General features: G+C 43.3%; 1 protein-coding gene across 3 annotated transcripts in view; it reads right to left on the bottom strand.

Moving 5' to 3' along the window:
* Positions 1-25,523, bottom strand: part of ncalda (neurocalcin delta a) — a 163,499-nt gene that overhangs the window by 956 nt on the left and 137,020 nt on the right. For all 3 annotated transcript variants that reach the window (XM_079693205.1, XM_079693203.1, XM_079693204.1), the window contains 2 exons: positions 4,864-4,969; positions 703-819 (listed from right to left, as the gene is read on the bottom strand). In XM_079693205.1, the coding sequence (XP_079549331.1) occupies positions 722-819; positions 4,864-4,969 (204 nt within the window). In that variant the 3' untranslated portion in view covers positions 703-721. The remainder of the gene's footprint in view (positions 1-702; positions 820-4,863; positions 4,970-25,523) is intronic.

Below are 25,523 nucleotides of genomic sequence, written 5' to 3'. Positions count from 1 at the left end.
GCACCTTTACCAGCTTATTCATATTATATATATTATTCTGAAATGCATGTTGACAGTTAACTCTGGAAGTGTCGTAAAGAGTTTAATCTATAAAACGACGGTTCACATTTTAAGAGTAGACGGCATTTCACAAATCCTGCACGACACCTCCAGCTCCTACAAAGTCTCTCATATCCATCCACGGAACAGAAACAGTCACACAGCGTGACACGCTGGAGGACCCGTCCCACATCCTGCACGCTGCCTCAGAACATCTTCCCTTCGGTGGGAGAACTCCTGTACTGTTCCTGTTCCTCTCCTCCACTCAACTCAGCCTTCCTACTGATGCACTTTCTGAAACCTGAACAGCAGCAGTAACTCTCACCACCTTCAACTAGCTCCACGTCGCCTTTTCAAAGATTCCAGTGAAATTAAAACTTTACATAACCCTTATGATTGTTGTATCAAATACTCACCCCTTGTTAGCATCTATTTTTAAAGAAAAACATTTTCAAACACTGTTTATGAACTAGGTTGTGAAATAGTACAATCTTTGAAAAACAGCATATGTTTGGGATAACACCAGTTGTGTGAGAGTTTGGATATTTTCACAAAGTGTTGTTGAACACACCCCTCTTTGGCAATGGCATGTGAGTATCTTTTTGAATAAGAATTGAAGGCAACACGGCTGAATTTGATAAACGGAGGATGTGTGAGTCTCACAGGTGGAGTGGAGCCTCAGTTAGAACTGCCCGGCGCTGCTGGGGTCACACTGCAGCAGGCGCACGATGGAGGGGTCACTCTTCGCTCCTTTGATGAACTCCTCCAGAGACAGCTTACCTGAAGAACACAAGGCAGGAACTCATTGAGCGACCTCACATTCTCAACACATGCAGACTGAACATTACCACTATAGACTGTATATATAACAAACACTTCTGAGAGACACACTTTGTTCAAATAACAGCAAATGACAGTAATACAGTATATGGCACTGACAGAATGATGGGGTGTTTTCTTCCATTCATGTGTCCCCGTTGGATCTCAGTGTGCATCCAGACCCGGTGAGGACACTATCTATACTGACTCAGCAATCACTGTAAGTTATATTCTTGTTTAAATAGACTTCTCTGTTTCATTTATTCTACTCTGTATAATTGTTCTGTAGTTGTTGTAGCTAAAACGGCGATTTCTGAGAGATTTTAAATCTCAGATCTGCTCAACTCAACCTGTAACACAGGTCTCAATGCGTCACGCGCCTCAACCCTGCATTACAATAGGCAGGAACACTCTGCTGTCGCCCACCAGCTGGAGAGTTAACTAATTAGAGGGGCGTGCCCCCACAGCTGTGAGAACTCAGCAATCAGGTGTCCATCTTAGGTGGCTCTTTCCTGGAGCGTCAGCTTCAGTCACGAGGGAGGCAAAGAGGAGACAAATCCTACTTTGATTGAGCTAAGTATCGCTGGTGTTTTCTTTTGTTTTATTCAATTCTCTTTGGTTCTCTAGCCCCTCATGCTATAATCATGTGTACTTTCTCCATTCCTGTTTATGTGTCCTCTCGCAATTATCACTGGCCCTGTGTGTCTCCTAATCGATTTAACCGGCCTGCTCTTGTCTATCCCACATGCTCCACTGAGATCCAACATCTAGTTGCAGGGGGCCTGTGGAACTGCCAGTCAGCTGTTCCTAAGGCTGACTTCATCTCTGGCTACGCTTCCCTGCAGTCTCTGGATTTCCTTGCTCTCACGGAGACCTGGATCACTCCATCCAACACATCCACCCCAGCAGCTCTCTCCACAGCATATTCCTTCTCCCATACACCCATTCCCTCTGGCAGAGGAGGTGGCACTGGTCTCCTGCTCTCTCCCAAATGGAGCTTTTCCCTCTTCAAGCTACCTAACTTCACTCTTTCCACCTTTGAATTCCATGCCGTCACAGTAACCCATCCTATACAATTAACCATTGTTGTTCTCTACCAGGAGCCTTGGGGGACTTCTTGGAGGAGTTAGATAATCTCCTCAAACACATCCCTGAAACTGGTCCTCCCGCTGTACTTCTCGGAGATTTCAACCTCCAGACAGGGAAAATAGACGAACTAACATCTCTGTTAACCACCTTTGCTTTCTCACTGTCTCTATCCCCACCAACTCATAACGCTGGCAATGTCCTTGATCTCATATTCTCAAGGAACTGCACTACTTCTAACCTCTCTGTAAACCCACTTCACACATCCAATCACTTCTTCATTTCATTCTCTCTACCCCTTTCCAAACATAACAAACTAATCTCTTCTAATTCTGCACCTGTTCGCCGTAACCTTTGTTCCCTCTCCTCCTCTACCTTTGCCTCATCGGTGCTCTCAGCCCTCCCTTCCTCTGACTCGTTCCAACTCCTGCCTCCAAACTCTGCTGCAGAAACTCTCCTCTCTACTCTTTCATCCTCTCTGGACTCTCTCTGTCCTCTCACATCTCGGCAGGCTCGTCAGTCCCCTCCTGCTCCCTGGCTAAATGACGCCCTGCGTGCTAATAGAACCATCCTTAGGGCAGCAGAGCGGAAACGGTGGAAATCCAAACACCATGACGACATCCTAACCTATCAGGCTCTCCTCTCCTCTTTTTCTGCTTCCATCTCTCAGGCAAAAAGTACTTTCTTTCAAGATAAGATCCAATCTTCCTATTCCAATCCCAAAAAACTATTTTCTATCTTCTCCACCCTCTTGGACCCCCCCAAAGCCCCTCCCCCCTCCTCCCTTCTGTCAAGCGACTTTGTTAACCACTTTGAAAAAAAGGTTGATGATATTCGCTCTTCTTTTTCTGACTCACCTTTACTCACCGCTGGGTCACCAGACCCTCCTTTCACCCACACACTGACCTCCTTCTCCCCTCTCTCCCCAAGTGAGGTTCTTACCCTCATTACCTCTGCCCATCCTACCACCTGTCCTATGGACCCTATCCCCTCAAACCTCCTTCAGGCTATCGCTCCTGATATTCTACCGTTTCTCACCCATTTCATCAACACTTCTCTAACTTCTGGTCACTTTCCAAACATTCTCAAGGAGGCAAGAGTAAACCCTCTCCTAAAGAAACCCACTCTCAACCCGTCTGATGTTATTAACTACAGGCCTGTCTCTCTCCTCCCGTTCCTGTCTAAAACACTTGAACGCGCTGTCTTTAAACAACTCTCCTGTTATCTCCATCAGAACAACCTTCTGGATCCGCACCAGTCTGGTTTCAAGGCAGGTCACTCAACAGAAACTGCTCTCTTTGCTGTCTCTGAGGAACTGCATACGGCTAAAGCAGCTTCCCTCACCTCTGTCATCATCCTTTTGGACCTGTCTGCTGCATTCGACACGGTGAACCATCAGATCCTCCTTCGCACTCTCCAAGAACTTGGAGTCTCAGGCTCTGCACTTTCCCTCCTCACCTCATACCTCAAAGACCGCACCTACAGGGTAACTTGGAGAGGGTCCGAGTCCGACCCTTGTCAATTAACTACAGGGGTCCCTCAGGGCTCTGTTCTTGGTCCCCTCCTCTTCTCCTTGTACACAAACTCGCCCGGGTCTGTCATTAGCCCGCGTGGTTTTTCATACCACTGCTACGCTGACGACACCCAACTAATTCTGTCCTCTCCCCGCTCAGAGACCCAGGTCGTCGCACGCATCTCTGCTTGCCTAGCAGACATCTCTCGGTGGATGTCTGCTCATCACCTCAAGCTCAACCTTGACAAGACTGAACTGCTTTTCCTTCCGGGAAAAGATTGTCCCACTCTTGACCTAACAATCAACATCGGCACCTCTGTTGTTTCCCCGACTCAGACTGCAAGGAATCTGGGTGTGATCCTAGATAACAAACTGTCCTTCACTGCAAACATTGCTGCTACAACCCGCTGCTGCAGATACACTCTTTACAACATCAGGAGGATACATCCCCAGCTGACCCAGAAATCAGCGCAGGTTCTGGTCCAGGCTTTCGTCATCTCACGCCTGGACTACTGCAACTCCCTCCTGGCTGGTCTACCTGCATGTGCCATCCGACCTCTGCAGCTCATCCAGAATGCAGCGGCTCGTCTGGTCTTCAACCTTCCAAAATTCTCCCACACCACGCCGCTCCTCCGCTCCCTTCACTGGCTTCCGGTAACTGCTAGAATCCACTTCAAGACACTGGTACTTGCGTACCATGCTGCGAATGGATCTGGCCCTTCCTACATCCAGGACATGGTTAAACCGTACACCCCAGCATGTGCACTCCGCTCTGCATCAGCCAAACAGCTCGCTGCACCCGCACTGCGAGGGGGACCCAAGTTCCTATCAGCAAAAACACGTGGGTTTGCTATCCTGGCTCCAAAATGGTGGAATGAGCCCCCCATTGAAATCAGGACAGCAGAAAGCTTACAGATCTTCCGGCGCAGACTGAAAACTCATCTCTTTAGACTCCACTTCGAGCGATTGAATTACTAACAAAGCACTTATATACTAATAAAGGGCTGGCTTATCTAAAGCCAGTTGAGTAGGACTTGAAATCTTTGGCTCTATGAAACCTGATGTACTTATATGATTCTGTTTTCTTCAAGGTTGTATCTTCCTGGTCGAATGCACTTATTGTAAGTCGCTTTGGATAAAAGCGTCAGCTAAATGCAATGTAATGTAATCTCTCCTCTGATGTGCCCAGTGTTGTCTGCCTTAAAGGGTCTGTCTGTGCCAGCTGCTGGCCAGCTAACCAGGTGGCAGTGACAAGCTGTCCGATGCATTTGCAAGTTTAAAGTCTGTGTTGTTCCATTTGACTAAAACCCATCAATAAACCAATTCCATCAGGTTATTCAAATGATTTTTGTGCGTGTCCGTAGAAATACTGAAGGGAATTTTAAAGTCTTTGTATTTAAAGTTACCGTCTCTGTTGGTGTCCATCTGCTTGAAGATCTTCTCCGTCCTCTTCTCAGGTGTCGACTCGTCCTCAGGCATCTTCATGACAGAGGACACCATCTTGTAGATTGCCTACAAATAGACATAAAGGAGGTCATATAATTCATCTCTAAACGCTTTTTTATTTGAACTAAAGGTATTGAAGCTGGTTCTCTGAATGCAGCTGGCTGCAGAGGGGGGGGGGGGGGGGGCTGCAGTGCTGCATGCTCAGGTCTTTTCTTTGAACGATGGATATGGAATTGATTGCTTTAATGCACGGTAACGGATGGCCTCACATGTACCCATTCATCTTTGAAGCCATTCTTTTAAAACGTTTTATTTGCCTCTGTTAATACTTCCACTCTTTTCAACAGTTCATTTACATTAAAATTGGTTAATTTCTCAAACTTTTTATCTCAATATAAATCTTACTCAGAAATGGGATTCCTAAGTGACAACTGTAGGGCACTTATTTTTTTTTCTGCTTTGTTTTTGATTTAGGTGAATACAACGTGATGTCTGACCTCACATCCACTGCTCCACTCAGCATGGCTTGCTCTGTTTTGGTTTTTCATTAGCAAAAGTTGTGAATAGTACAAAGTAGGAGTTAAACACTGCCGAGCACTGATGGTGGAAGAGAATATTTTATTGTACACAAACCGGACATTACTATTTTATTGTTGTGCCAGCCCGGGAAACGCTGTAAACTACACCGTACAATTGACAAAGTAAATACGTTCTTCTAATTGGTTGCCAATAAAAGGATAGGAACTGGTACCAAAAGGGAGTCGAGTCAAGCCAGCGGAACATATGAATCAATTACGTTTTTTATACCGGCGCCATTTAATATAAGAAGTACATTATTGATCCCAATTTTGAATTTATAATGGGGACGCTGGGGACATGTCTCCAACACTTTTGAAAGTGGCCAATTTTGTTGGTAATTGTTACTCCCGCTATGCAGCAGTGTAGCATAGTACTGACTAGTTGTCAAAGAAAGTATTGTAAGCATATATATGTATGTATATATGTACAGGATGTATTTTTTGCGGGGGGAGTTTAATGCAGTAGTGTTTTTATTAAATAAACTTTTTCTAACAAAGTGATTCATGATTCCGGTCTGTGCATCCAGACCGCAGACACTGCTTCACTGTTTGTGAGATTCCACTTTCAGGTAGGGGGGGGTGTAGACAAACATGGGAACAGACTATTTATCAGTGTTGTGTCTCCTCTGCTCTCTGTTGCTTTGCAGGGGGTTTGGCAGTAAACAGTGAAATCACAGCCCACTGTGTCTGTAATAAGGAGGTGGGTTGAGGGGAGGGGGCGCTGACGTGTGAACAGAGGAGGCTGATTGTGATTGCAGTGCAGCGGGGGCTGTAAATAGGTGCTGTTTATGCACAGTGGCGGGGCGGCTCTGTTCCTGTGTCACCGTGGAGCTGAGGAACCTCGCTCAATATCAGTCTTCCTTTCAGTTTGGAGCAGGGTCTCTTATTAATCTAAATCCTTCAAACTGCCGGGACTGTTTGATACATTTAGCCAATATTACATGTTGAGGGGTTTCACTGTTGGTCTTATCCAGGGAAACGCTGGGGAAAAGATTACATTTCTAAATCCCCAAATTACAAGCAGCCAATACAAAGTGAAAGTATCTGGAGTTCACACAGTGCTTAACGGAGCCATGGAGCTCCATTGATTATAAATGGTCTTTATTGACCATGAACACACACACTTTCAGATCAGACGAACACTGTCCACGTGAGTGAGTAGTGGTCTACTCAGAGGCTATATTCATGTTTTCACCAGGGCTTCATAACAGCCTGTACAGTGAAGACTAACTAACAACATTATAGGGAGAAACCTGGTGGAAATGATCGTAAATCCATTTAAAAACCATGACAACCGAGAGGGTTGCTCGGATGACCAGATGAGGAAAACTTTAGGATTATATCAAGACATTGTACTACACAATTACAACATCTTAACAGATAACAAGCACATACCTACTATGCAATTTAGAAAGTATGTATATATGGAAATATTTATTTTCCTCTATGATTGCACTAAAGAAAATAATCAGTATACAAAAAGTTTACACTGTGTCACTTGTAAAACTAATTGTAAATAGTTATTTTTTTGTAAAGTAATATGATTTATTTCTTGCCTAATGAAGAGTAATACCGAACAGAAAAACTCAATCTTTACTCAGGAGGTCATTGTTGATAAGACTGGGAATCTCGAACAAATCCATTTCTTCCTAATAACCTTTGCCTAGCTTAACAACACATACATACTGTACTGTATATGTCAGATATCATCTAGGAACATTGATTTGGATGTGAATTCCACAGAGAATAAAGAAGTCACTAAGTATTGAGATAAAACAGTTAGAAGAATATAGAATAGCAGCAACAGCATCAGTGTTCACAGATCTGAGATCAGATCCCAGGCCCATCACTCCCTGAGAGGAGCTGCTGTATGAAGGTTTGATCCTCTATTGCCCTGGTCCACAGCTATCCTCTTTATTGGATTGATTTTTCTATCTTTTCTTTCTTCACCCATGACACCCGACCAGCTGGTGTATGCTCCACATCCCCTCTCACCTCCTACTATGAGTTCTCTGCATTTCTCTCACAAATATAACAATAGAGCCTACATCCGTTATCTGTTTTACGCATATTTGACATTTTAGACAGATGTCGTCAAGCTTCAGAGGTCTAAGCAGCAGGTATTGTATAACCTGATTACCACAAGGAGTAAAAAGATAGTTCTTACACACTCCTCCAGCAGAGAGCTTTTAGTGTCTCTAATGAAACCGGAAATATTCTGAGCCGCAGGGAGGATAGCAAAAAACAGCTAGAAAGCTAGGACTATTATGTGGCCTTTTAAATGAGAGGGATAAGAGAAGCATCAGCACATAACTCTTATGGTCTCCCCTCTACACTTTAACCACATCAAATGATACAGAGAGTCAGGTGAGGAAAATGCAGTTTAAGACTAAGAAAAAAAGTGACGGAGGTCGTCCACTAGTCAAGATCCAAGAAAGATTTCACAAGAATAGTTTGCCTTGTGTTTGTTTTCCAACATTTAATATAGTAAGAGAAAATTAAAGAAAGAAAGTCAAGAAACTAAATATGGATCACAAAGTTATGGACTTATGTGCACCCACAGAGCACCATTTGAGTGGTCCTGCAGTAATAAGCACGCACACAGAATGCAAAGTCTCTCCTCACACAAAAGATGAATGTGTTTCCCATGGCGACTTATCTAACCTGCTATTCTGTTCAGTCTTTCTAATTGATGGTATGAATGCACTCTTCAATGGAGTCAGGGAGCTTCCCTCTGTGCCGTCTGCTCAGATGAGAGGTAGACGGAGGTCAGCTGTTGGTGAGTGGTTGAGACCACTTATTTACTCCCGGAGATTTTGTCATTATCTGAAAAAGAAGTGCCGTACTGTCTGCCATCCATCTCATTCAATGGCAAGGCTAATTATGAGCATCAGCAGCATTTTAAATGAAATAAGGTGCTTGATGTGCTGTTGCATGCATGCAGTCATACAATCAGGGTTCTCTAAAGCAGATGCATTGCAAATGTCTGCACTACTACAGCAGGGGCTCTTTTAGTTTTTGTTATTAGCATGAAGATGCTAAAAGCTCCCATTATCTTCAATACATTTGTGTTTTATTTGTTGTGTTTTGTCTCTTTTCATCTTCTTTTTTACTGGAGCATGATTAGCAACTTACAGCGATACACTCAGCAACATGCGAACAGAAGCTTTGTTATTGGAATAAGTGGGGCACATTTTCCATATCTCCAGAAGTGCATTTATAGTGAGGTACCGTGGCAAACAAATGAAGATTCCCCCTGACCTGTCTTCTTTAATCTCTGGACTGTCACTATGGACATACTGAGTGTCTGGTTAAACATATTGTTGAATGTACTTCGATTAAAATCCCTGCAATGCTTCTATGAAAATAACTCAAATTGAATAGGTTAATGCGATGTTAACTTTTGTTAAGTGATCTATTTATGATCACTTACCGATCACCAGAAGTCAGTATGATTCATCATCTGGAGAGCATGAATTCCAAATACAGTATCCATCCCTAGAGCCACGCTCATATGATAACATTAGCATAATGGTCACTTGTTTCTTATTTCTCTAAACCTAAACTGAACTAGTGCTGCATTACTAATACTGAAACTTGTGGAACATTTTTTACATTCTATATTTTGGTAAAAAATAATTATTTTCCTTTTCTCACTCGCTGTAACCAGATTTGCAACAGGAAATAGAAGGATTCGGCTTTATGAGATCCAGCGGCTGAAAGCTGAGCTGCAGGCTTAACTCAGAGCACCGGCCATATTTCAACTTCAACTCCACCTGAAAATGATTCTCTTATGATTGCCTTCTTTATGCAGAGGTGGCTGGCTTTGAACCAGCCAAATGAAGACATGAAGATAGATGCTGTGCAGTGGAGTTTTCTACCCCTGAGACATCGCGGTGAGACCGGTGCGCCGCTACGCCGGGCTGCTGTGGAGATTCGCGGTGAAATCTGGAGCGCCTCCACGCCGGATATACTGTATCTGGCTTTGGGATCTGAAGGATTCACCGGAGAGGCCTGCTGTCTTTCTTCAGCCCTGCATCTCCGGGCCTCCCACCTCCAGTGCCCCGGGCTTGGTGAGTGACGCCGCTTCACTTCATAACGGGAAGGGAATATCGTGGATGCTGTGCTGGCCTGGGGAAATGGCCACTATCGTGGCTCTGCTGTGCCTTTTGGCTGTCTTGGACGGTGAGAAGATCTCTGAGAAGATCCTGAGAAGTCTACTGGATTTAGGTCTGTTCTGCCGTCCGCGGTGAGCATCCCCTGCAAAGGATCGGGAGTACTACACAAACAATTACCGGTTACCTTGTCACAGGCAATCAGTTCGACAAAATATGTCTTTTTTGTTTTCCTGCGATGATGATTCTCCAGGACTGCTTCTTAAGCTTTAATCACACTCTCGCAGACTTTTCCGGTGATTCTAAAGGAGATGACAATGTATGTGTGTTGTTTAAGAGGAAAAGATGCCTGTTTTTTTTGTTGCTATTACTGTCAGGAAATGTAAAACCTAACCCTGGTCCGTCCAGTAGTAGTAGTCGGATTGCTACTCCTACTGATTTTAAAGCTAGGTCTGGGTTGGGTTTCATCCACTTGAATGTGTGCAGTCTGTTAGGTAAACTAGATTTTGTCCGCATTTGGGCGAGCTCGACTGACGTCAATCCATTTTGGCCTCTGACATTGCCTTAAATGGTTATTGTTAGGAACCTTGACAGACACTTGGACTCAAACGCACGACTCAAAAGAAAGTTTGTTCAAAAAAGTCTTTACTTTGGAAAAGAGACAGGACTATTTATACATGAGGTAAGGGGGAACAGGTGGAAACAATCAGGGGCGGGGCAGACGCTGACGATGACGGGAAAACACACAAAGGGAGGAAGTAAGGGGACCTGAAATGAGAGACAAGAGACAAGTACAAAAATGAAACAGGAAGTGCAATGACAGGACTAGACAGGTGAACAAAAAGACTTGACTAAACATAAATCTAACCTGGGCTATGAACTAAATGTGAAATAATAACATGAACCTGATTAACATGACATGAATAATTTAGCACACATGACGGGATGTTACAGTACCCCCCCCCCCCCCTCTAGGGACAGCTCCTGACGTCACAGGAACATCTGGGTGATCCCGATCAAAATCATTAATCATGGCCGGATCAACAATGAAACTCGCTGGGATCCATGCTCTCTCTTCTGGACCGTACCCATCCCAGTCCACAAGGAACGGTCTTCCTCGCCCTCACTTACGAACTGCCAGCAGTCTCTTTACGGCGTAGACGGTGAGCATAGACGTGTGAGCCCAGTGTATTACCTGCGATCGAACGGAAACAAGGACAAACAACGTACAAATGTGACAATACATCAGGTTTAACATCAGGTTCCTTCTACCATCTGGGGGGGTGGAGGGGGTTTAGAGGCGGACACCAATGAGCTCTCCCTGACCGGCTTGATCTTGCCGACATGAAACGTTAGATGGACCTTTAATGACCTGGGTAGACGTAACTGCACAGACACCGGGTTTATCACCTTCGATATCGGGAATGGACCAACAAACCTTGGAGATAGCTTTCTCGATATGACGTGGAGGGGTAAGTTCTTGGTAGCTAGCCAAACTCTTTGTCCAGGCCGATAAGGTGGAACAGGTCTCCGGCGTTGATCCACCACCTCCTTCATCCGGCTGGCACTGCGCAAGAGAGCCCGATGAGCACCGGCCCAGTTCCGGCGGAACCGACGGACCATAGCGTGAGCTGATGGGACCGTGACCTCGGCCTCATTGGCAGGGAACAGAGGTGGCTGTTAGCCGTGCACACACTGGAACGGTGTGAGTCCTGTTGCGGAAGTGGGCAGCGAGTTGTGGGCGTACTCCACCCACATCAGGTGCTTGCTCCTGGATGCCTGGTTCTGGGAGACCAGGCAGCGCAAACAGGTCTCTAGTTCCTGGTTAATGCGCTCTGACTGGCCATTCGACTGGGGGTGATATCCTGAGGAAAGGCTCACGGTGGCTCCAAGGAGATGGCAGAACTCCTTCCAGAAACGGGAAATGAACTGTGGGCCCCGGTCTGACACAATGTCCCTGGGAAAACCATGAATGCGAAAGACATGACGTAACATGACCTCTGCCGTTTCCTTGGCAGAGGCAAGCTTGGATAGTGCTATAAAATGTGCCATTTTACTAAATCTGTGTTACCTTCTGATATCGGTAGTCCGGTGACAAAGTCCATCGAGATGTGGGACCATGGCCGATGAGGAAAGTGGCTGCAGCAACCCCATCTGTGCTTCAGTGGAGGTCTTGTTCCTGGCACAGAGAGTGCAGGCCGCAACATATTTTGCCACCTGCTTCCTCATGGCCGGCCACCAGAAACGTTGATTGATCATGAAGGTTATGCATTTCACTCCAGGATGACAGGTGAGCATAGACGTGTGAGCCCAGTGTATTACCTGCGATCGAACGGAAACAAGGACAAACAACCTATGTCGTGGGCAACCACTAGGTGCCGGGGTCTCACCATTTGCCTGCTTCACCACTGATTCTATTTGCCATGAAACTGCTCCAACCACACGGTTAGGTGGAAGGATACTCTCGGGCTCTTTGGCAACAGGTTCAGGATCGTACAAATGTGACAATACATCAGGTTTAACATTATGTGTGCCTGGTCTGTATGACAATACAAAATGAAACCGATTAAAAAACAATGACCATCTAGCCTGGCGTGAGTTCAGTCTTTTGGAGTTCTTAATGTATTCCAGGTTTTTATGGTCAGTCCAAACTAGAAATGGTTGCTCAGCCCCCTCCAACCAATGACGCCATTCCTCCAAAGCTGTTTTAACTGCTAAAAGCTCCTTATTCCCCACATCATAGTTCCTTTCTGCAGATGTCAACTTACGTGAAAGGAACGCACATGGGTGTAGCTTGTTGTCCTGAACAGATCTTTGGGACAGCACCGCCCCAATGCCATTGTAGGAGGCATCCACCTCCACGATGAATTGTCTCTGTGGGTCGGCTACTGTGAGGATTGGGGCAGTCGTGAACAGTTTCTTGAGCTTCTGGAAAACTTCATCCGCCTGTATATTCCACTCGAACATGACATGGGGAGAGGTTAAAGCATGTAGAGGTGCTGCAATGCCACTAAACTTTCTTATAAACCTCCTGTAAAAGTTTGCAAAGCCTAAACATTGTTGCACCTTTTTCCCGTTGGTGGGAGATGGCCAATTGGCCACTGCACTGACCTTCTCTGGATCCATCTGGATTTGGTTGGCCGAGATGATGTACCCCAGGAGGGAGACGGTCTTGACGTGAAACTCACACTGTTCAGCCTTGCAGTAGAGTTGATTCTCCATCAGGCTTTGCAGTACCTGGCCGACATGATGGCTGTGGGTCTCTTCATCGGGTGAGAAGATCAAGATGTCATCGAGATAAACGAATACAAACTTCTTGAGATAATCCCTCAGCACATCGTTGAGAAATGACTGAAAAACTGCTGGAGCATTGCATAATCCAAATGACATGAGTAGGTACTCATAGTGACCACTGGGAGTGTTAAAACCGGTCTTCCACTCATCCCCCTCTCGTATCCTAATGAGATGGTAAGCGTTTCTCAAGTCCAGTTTGGTGAAGAGTTTTGCATCCTGCAAAAGTTCAAAGGCTGAAGACATGAGAGGGAGTGGGTATCTATTTTTAACTGTTATTTCATTAAGGGGATAGTCAATAGTCAGGTCGGGATAATCTGAAATGGAGTCAGGCTTATGAGTGTGTTTGTCTTGTTCCTTTTCAGGTTCTGTGGAGAACCTAGGAAGGTCAACCTACAGCCTGGGCCCCAGTCCTTAACCCTCCCTGATCGCCAGTCAATGATCGGATTATGTTTGATCAGCCATGGATAACCCAAAATCAAGGGGTGTAGTGTACAGTCAAATAAATGGAATTTCATTTCCTCTATGTGTGTATTGTCAATGTTTATTTGGACAGGTTTAGATACATGGGTTATTTTAAATAATAACTTGCCATCTAAGGCACTGGCAGTAACAGGGGAAGTCAACGGAACAGTTTTGATGCATAGTCTCTTTGCCAAACTCCAGTCCATCAGACTTTCGTCGGCACCTGAATTGACTAATGCCCCCACAGTAATGTCTTGGTCACGCACTTGAATATTTACCATGGTCAATGAACGTGGAGGGAAATCAGTTGCAGAGAATTGGCTCACCAGCGCCCTCCGTCGTGCCGATGAGCCTCTCCTTTTACTGGGCAAGAAGACACCACGTGACCCTGATGCCCACAGTAGTAACAGCTTCCTTGTTGGACTCGGCGCCGTCTTTCTTCTGGAGAGACCTTGGCTCTGCCCAGCTGCATGGGTTCCTCCGGTGCAGCCGAGGGCGCTGGTTCCTTGGGCGAGGCTGAGGAAGGTGGACTGGAGCTCCATGGGTGTCGAAAGGCAGGTGAGCACCCCATGTGGCTCGGAGGTCATGCACTGGTTCTGATTCTCTCCTCCTGCCTTTCATGAAGCCTGTTATCAATGCGAATTGACATGGCAATGATGGAATCAAGATCTGTGGGTAGTTCATGGGGTGCCAACTGGTCTTTTATAGAGTCTTGTAGACCATTCATGAAGGCATCAATTAAAGCAGGGGTGTTCCACCCACAGTCTGCTGCTAGGGTACGAAAATCTATTGCATAGTCCGTCACTCTCTGTTGTCCCTGTTTGATCTGCATAATGACTCGTGAGGCTTCTCTGGAAGATGATGAGTGATCAAACACACGGCTTAGGGTCTGGGTAAACATGTTCAGTGACTGACATATGGGCGAGTTTCTTGACCACTCGGCTGTAGCCCAAGCAGCGGCTCTACCAGACATGTGGGACAACATGAAAGCTACTTTAGCTTGGTCCGAAACAAAGGCAGCAGGGTTATGAGCAACATCTAGTTCACACTGTACCAGAAAGGGTCGACAGTTCCCAGAGTCCCTGGAAAACCTCTCAGGAGGAGCCAGACGAAGCGTCGATCCAGGTGGGGTGGTGTGATCCGAAACAACAGCAACAGACGGTGGACCTGGCATTGCTGGAGTAGGTGCAGAGGAACTGGCTTTGAGGTGTGAGAGAACTTGCTGCATTTGAAGTGCCAGGTGATTTACTTGGTTGGTTACAGCTGATTGGAATTCAACCTGACGATCCGTGAGACCAATCATTCCTTGGTTGACGGAAGACAGCTGTTCAGCATGGAGGATTAGCTTAGCTTCCTGCGCTAACACATCAGCCTTGAAGGAAACGGAGTAGGCTGAGTCCATTTTTTGCATGGTTCTGTTAGGAACCTTGACAGACACTTGGACTCAAACGCACAACTCAAAAGAAAGTTTGTTCAAAAAAAGTCTTTACTTTGGAAAAGTATAAAGTTCAAACAAAAATCACTCCTGAGAGGCAAAACGTAGCAAAGCCAATTAAAAACTAAATAAACTTGACTATGGTCACAAAGTACAATAATCTCTTGGCGAGACAAGCTGGCTCTCTAAATGGCACAAGGCGCAAGACGAACTGGCACAGGACAAAGGGAGACAGGACTATTTATATATGAGGTAAGGGGGAACAGGTGGAAACAATCAGGGGCGGGGCAGACGCTGACGATGACGAGAAAACACACAAAGGGAGGAAGTAAGGGGACCTGAAATGAGAGACAAGAAGTAAGAACAAAAATAAAACAGGAAGTGCAATGACAGGACAAGACAGTTGAACAAAAAGACTTGACTAAACATAAATCTATCCTGGGCTATGAACTAAACGTGAAACAATAACATGAACCTGATTAACATGACATTAATAATTTAGCAGACATGACGGGATGTTACAGTTATAATGTGTATCGTTCCGACAGGCCTAATAAAGCTGGTGGCGTTGCCATTTATGTTAAGAATAAGTTCAGTGTAACCACATTAGTTTCCAAATCTATCAGTAAGCAATTCAAATTTTTAGCCTTAAATATAGAAGTGGCAAAGGGGCAACAGGTCAAGGTGGTGGGCAGTTACAGACCCCCCTCAGCTGTCAAGGACTCCTTGTCTTCGCTAGCAAATCTTTTATCGCAACTAGACTACAAGGAAATAGTGCTACAGATGTAGCACTCCAGATAGGACTCACATGGGTGTGTCCCAGTCAAAAGCCCAGCGGATCCCAGTGGCTGGGGGTGTTGCCAAATTGCTAGAGGGCGTTGCCAAATTTCCCCATTTGTTCAATTAGAGGATTTAACCATGAGATGGCGCTTCATTCACAAATACACAAAGACAACTGGGTGTTGTAGAACTTATTCTGTTTGCAATGTTTGCAGCTCTGCAGTTGTGTTTGCTGAATACTGTAGCATTTAATCACTTATTTGTTATGGTTTTCACAGGCTACTATAATGAAAAAACATCAATATTTTAGATCAAATAAAGTATATAGTTTGCTTTATGCAGTATATTTTTTGTAATATTGTTGGGGTGTTTTTACACAGTACAGTAGATTGAAGTAAATCAATTTATACATTAAGATAAGATAAGATGGACCTTTATTAATCCCTGTGGGGAAATTCAGTAGTTCAAACAGCAACAGGGTAAGAGTGAAAAACAGGATAGCACAGATTCAAAAAGAAACAACAGAAAGTGCGACAGTTTAAAGAGCCTGTGACAGCATCCCAACAACTGTTGTGCAATGAAATATTGGACTACTAGTCATCTCGAACCGTCAGTTTAAAAGAGAAGGTGCGATACCGTTCTGATAAATATCAATAATTTCGAACATTGCGGGGAAATTCCTTTGACTCATTGTGAAGTTTTGGGGGAAGCCGGAAGTGACGTCAATGCGGGAACGCTTCACTGTGCGGCGACAGAACCAAACACGGACAAAGTTTGTTGTCATGCGTAGAAATGGTGAATTACTGAGTTTAGGCACGTTAATAACGTTTTAATGAAATTGACTACAGTATATTCATATTTGTCAGTGCTTTCATGTCAATTCGGGGAACATAAACATAAATGATCGTGGTGAAGATGATGATTAAATTAGGATTAAAAATCGGTAGTGAGAGCTGCTGAATTTCCTCCCGTAGGATGTGATATAAAAACAAATCGATTATTTTTGTAGTTGTAAACTCACGTGGATGAAACTACATTTATTGTGCTTTCATGTCAATTCGGCGAACATATGATACATTAAATGGTCGTGAGGAAGATGATTTAAAAATCGTTTGTTTGAGCCGGTCTGCATTTCCTGATCAGAAAACAAACTGATGCTCTTTGTAGTTGTAGTACAATGTTGGGGAAATTAATGGATAAAATGCATGGATTATTATTATTATTATTATTCCCATTCCGGTCGGAACACTAGGTCCACCGTTCCCCCAGCAGCGAGGCTCCCCCCGTTGACAGTTTACGTGGGCTGGGCTGGGTTCAGTGGCGGACTGGCCATCTTGTCTGTCAAAATGCATCTTACGTTTCTAACTTGCAATATCATTATTTCCGCTCTCTTCACTCCAGAAGAGCGATCTCCCTGTGTCTCTCTGTGTGCGGGGGGCGAGGCTTAACAGACATGCTGCAGCGAACACAAACCTACAGACTGGGGGTTGGGAGATCACAGGAGGGGGGGGGGGGGGGGGAGCTGTGGAATGTGAGCATCCCCCTTGGGAGACTTACTCCACACATTCCAATGGCCAATTAGATTTAAACAAAGAGTTTGCAAAATGGGGGGTGGGGGCTTCTCAAAAGAGAAAATGCAGATATAATTCACTCTCTCGACTCGCTGGTATCTCGAGCTGAGCGCTCATTGGTGGATTGTACCCGCTGCTGATGAAACTCTCCATTGGCTCGGCAAAAGTTTGTTGTTGTTTTGTGTCAGTTTTACGTCGCCACTTCCATTCACATTTTTCATCATTGTTCCACAATGTTTATCATGAAATTAATATCCATATATTTTATACTATACTACATGCCAACCCTACCGATTTGTCTACCGCTTTTGACATGTTTCTACCGCCTGCTTTCCCTACCGATTTTCAATCTTCCCAAACTATAACAAATAAAAATGACACTCCATAGACTGGACTTGACTTTTGGTGGACATCGTTTGCAGCGTGATCGCATCATACAAACAGTAGTCCTCTGTGTTTCTGAAAGAGAAACAACGTGCAGACCGGGGGTAACGCTGCGGGAAAGGCAGCGTTACCCCCGACGAGGCATTTGAGTCCTGCAGGATTTCCCCGTTAATATCAGTGTCTCGAAAACACATGTTGGCGACTGAAAGACATCCAGTGTTTGGTCTTTTCCGGAAGCATCCTACATCCTACAAAATATAATGCAATTTTGAGATTTGGGGATATTTATCTCCCATTCTTTTACTTTTTCTGACATTTTCAACACCAAACATGTCGTTAATGTGTTTAGTGAACTACAGCAATCTGAAAGCCTGTACATTATTTATATCACACTTTATCAGTATAAAAATGCAGGAAATGACTTTTTTAATGCAGTATTTTCGGATTTATGGCGCAACACAAAGATATTTCGCTCTGTGCAAACCTTTGACTCTAATATGTCAACAACATGAAACAAGAATATGAACCTGGCTTTATCCAATGTTCACACAAGCGTTCTACATCCTTCGTCTACACTGTCTCAACTGAAAGAGGACCAGAAACACATTAAAAATATAATAAAATGTGGAGACTTTGGGATATTTATCTCCCATTCTTTTATTTTTCGGGCATTTTACAGACCAGACATGTCGTTGATGTCACTGTTTACCAAACTATCACTTTTTCTGAAAAATGCATAAAATTATGCAATATATTTTAAATACATGGTTTATACATGTGATTACTGGGGTTCCATTTCTTCTGATTACCTAATTTGGGCGTGCACATTTGCCACGCGCAAACCTACCTCTTTTGGATTTGGAAAGGTTGGCATGTATGCTATACTTGCACTGCTTACCGTTTTCATACTTTATATATCTTAGCATATTCATACACACTGTTAATACTGCTCACAGGCTGCTGTGTATATCTAGTGTATTCATACCCCTCACTGTTTATTCATCATTCAATTAAATCTATATTTTATTCTGTAGATTGTGTACATTACTTTTCACTTTACTGCTTGTTGCACCATTAGAAGCTAAACTGCATTTCGTTGTCTCAGTACCTGTAATCTGTGCAATAACAATAAAGCAGGTATCTTTATTGTGGCCTCAACAATCAAGTTCTAAGTAGTGCAATATGAAATAAAAACAACTACACTCTTTTGGCAGTGTTGTGGTGCCGAGAGATGGGAGTCGGAGGCGGGGTATCAAAGGTACAAGCTAGACTTTTATTTAGCATCTTAAAACCATTGTAAACAACTTCATGCCCGGGAAGCGAAGACCGGCGGAAACAGGAAGTCCGGTTCACTAAAATGTCCGTGCAGAACAATACCCCAACCCATAGATCCGTGGGTGAATAATGTCAATCACCACAGTGTACACATTAACAACAACTACACTATTTTGGCAGTGTAACAATTAAACAAGAACTACACTCTTTTGGCAGTAACAATTAGATAAATAATAAACGGTCAGACTGACACACACAAACAAACAAAGACAAACAAACAATTTTCAGCAATCAATCTGTTTAGTTGACTCTGGGTGACATGTGGCGATTTAAAAAAATCGTTTTTTGGCTGTTTAGATGGTGTTGCTCCATCTGGGTCACTGCCGGTGGTTGAGACAGTGGGGTCTTTGGCGACTTCAGGAGATCGGCATTGCTGTTATTCGATGTGGACAATGCTTTCTGTCCTGCACACAGTTTACATTTGACCGTAATATTTTGTGCGTCGTTTATCCCCACAAATTGAAAATAGTGGTTATATCTCCAAGTTGTAAATGCGCTGCTGCTCTCGCTAATACTTGCATCTGCCATAGTGTGTGTGTGCTGGTGGTGGGCGTTGCCGTGTATGTGTGTGTGTTAGCCTTAGCAAGTGTTTGTGTGTCTGTGTATTTTCCCCATAAGGCAAGACCCGCCCAACTCTGTCTCTGATTGGCTTACCCTGAAATGTTACCCCGCGTTAACCAATCATCACTCCTCTCTGGTCACTTTCACTTTTCCATGGTACTGTGAGAGGACATCGCTGTATTCGCCTGAAAATTACATCCGCAGGGAGATTCGGTTCAGTTGGATCACATAATGTAACGCAGTAACGCACCCATTTAAATTACAGTAACTATAACGGCGTTACTGAATGGGAATAGTTAACCAGTAACGTTATTAGTTACCGAAAAAGGTAGTTGTGTGCGTTAGTTTGTAACACGTTAGTCCCAACACTGGTAAACACACACCTGATCACCTGAGAGTTGCCGTTTCATTCAGACTGTTTTAAAAAAAAAAAAACGGTCTGATTTTAACAACTCAATGTGTGATTGTTATAGCAGTAATATTAGACACTAATAATACAGTAAACTATTAACACTGTACATATTATTGTTTGCCCGTGGGATTAGGATTATCGGTAGTGAGAGCCGTGCTGCATTTTCCTCTGGTCGGATGTGATATAAAAACAAAGCGATTATTTTTGTTGTTGTAAACTCACGTGGATTAAACTACATGTATTAGTGCATTCATTTCAATTCGCAAACATATGATACATTAAATGATCGTGAGGATGATGATTGAAAATCGTTTGTTTGAGCCGGGCTACATTTCCTGATGAAAAAACATAGCAATGGTTTTGTAGACCTACGTGAATTAAACAACATTATTTTGTTAAATAAAAACATGGTGATGTTTTGTAATTGATTACATGTCTATTATTTAGCACAGAATATGATCCTATCCGTGACATATGGATCTTAACAAATATCCTCTATATCAGACACCTGTAGATCTATCAGCTGTTTATTTCACATGAGTTCCAGTGTGGCAGCTTTTCACGGCTCCCCCTGGTGGATCCATGATCCATTGCAACTGGTTTCATTAAAATTACATTTATTTATCAAGGGGGCGTATCAAGCCCTGCGGGGGGGTTTTCCTTTTCAGCAGGGGCCCACCCCGTGCAGATCACGGACCCGCACGGGTAGGCGTCTGAAATGAAACACTACATCTGTACTTGGTGATTTTAACTGGGACTGGTTAACTGCAGTGTCAGAGGATTTAAAAAACCTTTGTATCTCTTTGAATGTTACTCAGATTGTTGACAGTCCTACTCACCCTAACATTAAGTCCCCTAATAAATCCTCCCTAATTGATCTCATTCTAACTAATGTTCCCCATAAATACTCATCTGTGGGAGTATTTGCAAATGATCTGAGTGATCACTGTGTTGTAGCCACAATTAGGGACACTAAGGTCCAAAAGGGTAAATCTTGTATTATCATTAAGAGAGACATAAAACATTTTGTGGAGCAGGGTTTTAGTACATGATCTGTTTGGGTTTGATTGGGGGAAAATCGATCTGTGTGCTGATGTAGAAATTGCATGGTCTTATTTTTATCTTGGTTTTATGGAGATCATTGACAGACATGCACCCCTGCGTACATTTAGAGTAAAGGAACGAGACAATCCTTGGTTTTCTGCTGAACTGTCCAGTCTCCTTCATGAGAGAAACAAGGCCTGGGCAAAGGCTAGGAAATCAGGCTCAGAGGTAGAATGGCTGTGTTTTAGGCAGCTAAGGAATAGCTTCACTTCACATGTAAAAAGTGCTAAGTCGAAGTACTATTTGTCAGTTACCACAAAGAACCTGAATAATCCTAGGACATTTTGGAAAGCCATACAATCGATATCCACCAGTGAGATCCATAATGAGCTACCTACGTGCCTTACCACAGCATCTGGCACTATATCGGCAGGGCCACTATGTTAAATTGTTTTAATAAGCATTTTGTGTCCTGTGGTCCTCTGTTTGATTCTGTCACTAACTCTGCTGCTGCGAACACCCAATCCGTGACTCTGAACAATGTGGTCTGGAAAACCCTTTCAGTTTTACTCCTTTTACTGTCAATGTTGTTCATGAAGCCTTATCTAAGCAAGATCCTAAGAAACCGGCTGGCCCGGACAACGTAGATCCTTTCTTTTTAAAGATAGCTGCAGATTTTATTGCTCTTCCTCTCACTACTCTTTTTAACCTCTCCCTCAGCACAAATGCAATTCCAAAAGTATGGAAGTCAGCTTATGTTCTGCCTTTGCTAAAAGGAGGGGAGGCAACTATTTTAAATAACTATAGGCCAATCTCAAAATTATCAGTTCTGGCGAAGGTGCCCGAACGCCTAGTGAGTGAACAGGTAAAGGAGTTTTTATGTAAAAATGATATCCTGTCTAAACATCAGTTAGGCTTCAGAAAGCAACATAGCACCATCACTGCCACAATGAAAGTGGTGAATGACATTACGAGTATTTTAGATTTTTTATTTATTGATTTTTCCAAAGCGTTTGACACCGTCGATCATCGCATCTTAAAGCAGAGGCTGGTCAGTATTGGCATATCCAGCCATGGGGGTGGTTTGTGAACTACCTCTCTGAAAGGTCCCAATGTGTTCACTTTGATGGGCTGTCTTCTGAGTGGTTAAACATTGCTAATGGTGTTCCTCAAGGTTCTGTTTTAGGTCCACTTTTATTCTCCATATATATCAACAGTTTAGGTGAAAATGTCGATGAAGCTACTTTACATTTTTATGCGGATGATACTGTGCTGTACTGTGCAGGTCCCTCCATTAAGGAGGCTGGTGTTAAATTACAGGCTGTTTTTAACATTATTCAGACTCAGCTCTCTGAACTAAAGCTTCTTTTAAATGTTGAAAAAACGAAGGTAATGCTCTTTTCAAAAGCTAGAAAGACACTAGAGCCTGTTTTAGATATTTTTACTATGCAAGGACAAGTACTTGAAGTGGTTGCCTGTTATACACTGAACAAAAATATAAATGCAACACTTTTGTTTTTGCTCCCATTTTTCATGAGATGAACTCAAAGATCTAAACATTTTCTCTATACACAAAATAACCATTTCTCTCAAATATTGTTCACAAATCTGAAAAAATCTGTGATAGTGAGCACTTCTCCTTTGCCGAGATAATCCATCCCACCTCACAGGTTTGGCATATCAAGATGCTGATTAGACAGCATGATTATTGCACAGGTGTGCCTTAGGCTGGCCACAATAAAAGGCCACTCTGAAACGTGCAGTTTTGCTTTATTGGGGGGGTCTGGGGGGGTCCGAAAACCCTAGGGTTAAACCCTAACCCTAACATGTCACCCATTGAGCATGTTTGGGATGCTCTGGATCGGCGTATACGACAGCGTGTTCCAGTTCCTGCCAATATCCAGCAACTTTGCACAGCCATTGAAGAGGAGTGGACCAACATTCCACAGGCCACAATCAACAACCTGATCAACTCCTGCTTAAAAAGCTGAGGGTTAGACTAGGTTTCTTTTTCAGAAACAAGTCCTGTTTATCGCTTGAGGCCAGGAAAAGGCTAGTCACTGTTACCTTTTTACCTGTCCTGGACTATGGTGATTTGTTGTATATGAATGCACCTGCCCATTGCCTGAACAAGTTAGATGCCACCTATCACAGCGCACTGAGATTTGTCACAAATTGTAAAGCACTTACTCATCACTGTACACTGTATACCAAGGCAGGTTTGCCATCACTTACTGTACGGAGGCTCAAGTCATTGGTACACGTTTATTTATAAAGCTTTGTTGGGTAAACTCCCGTATTACATCTGTTCACTGATAACAGAGAGAGTTGCAAGCAGCTATTGTCTGAGATCGCATGATGTAGTGTTGTTAGATGTGTCAAGAGCAAGCACTGTCTTAGGTAAGACAGCTTTTATGTGCGCAGCGCCACTTGCTTGGAACAATCTACAGCTAAAATTGAAACTGAGCAATTGTATTCCTCTGAATGTTTTTAAAGCAAGTCTAAGTGAAATGCTCTTTGAAACTATGGGTATTTGTAAATGTTGATAAGTATGTAAATGTAGCTTGTAAATATGTTGTACGATATCCTCTATTGTTTTATGTTGTTTTATGTTTCATGTGGAACCTAATTGCTGCAGGTCTCCTTGAAAAAGAGATCTATGATCTCAATGGGACCAATCTGGATAAATAAAGGTTACAAACAAACATGAATACTGAATGTGTTTCTGTATAAATGCTTCTGAGTGGGCCCAAGGCACCGAGAGAAACTAAATGACCCTGGTCTCTAAAAGTGCACCACAACAATGAAAGTAACATCCTAATTGAATGAGTAAAATACAGAGTACCAGCTACTAGATTTCAAAAGCCACAATCAAAATAGACTTGAAACTACTTTACTGCTTTTTGCATGCATGGTGGAAGTTATTTGATGAAGCCCGTTGTGATCAGCTGTTTTAGTGCAGTTCTCCAGTGAAAGGGGGGAGTCTCCCTCCGCAGCCGGTTGGCATAGTTTTGGCACAATTCCGTTGTACAGACCAGTAGCGTAGGCAGAAATTTACTTTAGGTGGGCCTGTAAAAAATAGGGTGGGCCAGATTTTTCTTCTGCGCATCAGAAGCTAACAACAATCCCCGCCGGTACCGGTGGCAGATTACTTTTAGAATACTTTCTTTTTCCATAACAGATGGGTATGTTTTGGTGAACAGGAGACAAATATTTTACTGTTCTAATGGCTTATCAAGAACTCAAACACAACATCTTGGTGTCATTCTAGACAGCTCCCTCTCATCTGCACCCCACATAAAACATTTAACCCGGACTGCATTCTTTGTACTGTCTTAAAACCTTTCCTTAGAATATGTTATGAATTGTAAGGTGTCTTTGGGTGCTTTGAAAGGCGCCCCTAAATAGAATTAATTATCATTATTATTTATTATCTGAAATGATGTAATAACTTTTAAAACTTTTTCCAGTCACTTGCCCCATGCATTCAGCAGCAGCAGGCCATTCACTTTGATTTTGTCCCGTTATAAATGTCATCAGTTAGACCAGGGGTCGGCAACCCGCGGCCCACGGGCCGCATGCGGCCCTTTAAGCCCTCTGCTCTGGCTCCCTTGAGCTTAGACAAGAATAAGAAGGAAATAAAATAAAAGTATTTGTAGGACTATTTATATTTTGTTGCATGGTTGAAAATGTTTCGTATCTTGTATTTTGAGGTGATACTGTGACACATAAATAAAAAACTAAACGGTTTTAATTAGGTCAACTAAAATATGCGTCACATCCTGCTACGGTCCCGCGCGAGCGTCTTTTCCTGCGGGTGAATAACCTGACCCCCGGCTCGATGAGCGAACTATGGATAAATCAAAGAAAAGTACCGGAGGAACTCAGGATTTAATTCTGTGAGGACAGAGTTATATGCTTTCACAGCAAACGATGCTGGTTTACAGGTATGTTTGATATGTAGAGAGAAGTTGTCAACGGTGCTGCAGTCTTTACCTATTGAGGAACAACAAGGGAGAGGAAGACAGCTGACAATCTTCAGTCATAATTCAATGGGGTATGTAATTTATTTCAGAAAACACTTTTTGTTATATTCCATGGAATGCTCTTAACATCACAATAGCAATGAATATATTAAATGCTTTGACAATAAATACATACAAAAATGAATCTCTGGAAGCCGTAGCGCTGTAAAAAGCAAGACCAATCATCTGAGCCGGCCCGGCTAAAATAACTGGATGGCCTATCTTCCTGTAAGCCTTCCATCTGTGCACAAACTTATTTCGTGCCCTCATTGATGATGCACGTTCGTGTGTGTTGGAGGAGGAAGTCTGAAGGAAGAGTCAGATTTTTTCCGGCTGTGTATTTTCAAATTCTAGCGCACTCGAGCTGGTTTCTCCATTCTTACCTACCCTACCTTTAACTCTTTTTAGGGTGCAGCTATAGGTTTTATTTATTTCAAAATGGGCCCATTTTAATCATATTTTTTTTACCTTCAAATGTACAGAGGACTCCCCAAGTGCTGTGTTTAATTTATTTTAAAGTAGGCCTGTGTATTATTTTGAATTCTCCTTAGGAGTTCTTTGTTTCTTATTAGAGGTTAACAGTTTTATATAATGTAATACATAGCCTAATAAATGCAAAAAAAC

Source organism: Notothenia rossii, assembly GCF_949606895.1.
Source record: "Notothenia rossii genome assembly, chromosome: 7".
NCBI classification, from domain to species: Eukaryota; Metazoa; Chordata; class Actinopteri; order Perciformes; family Nototheniidae; genus Notothenia; species Notothenia rossii.
Note: the sequence above shows the minus strand (reverse complement) of the source record. Positions and strands in the feature narration are given on the sequence as shown.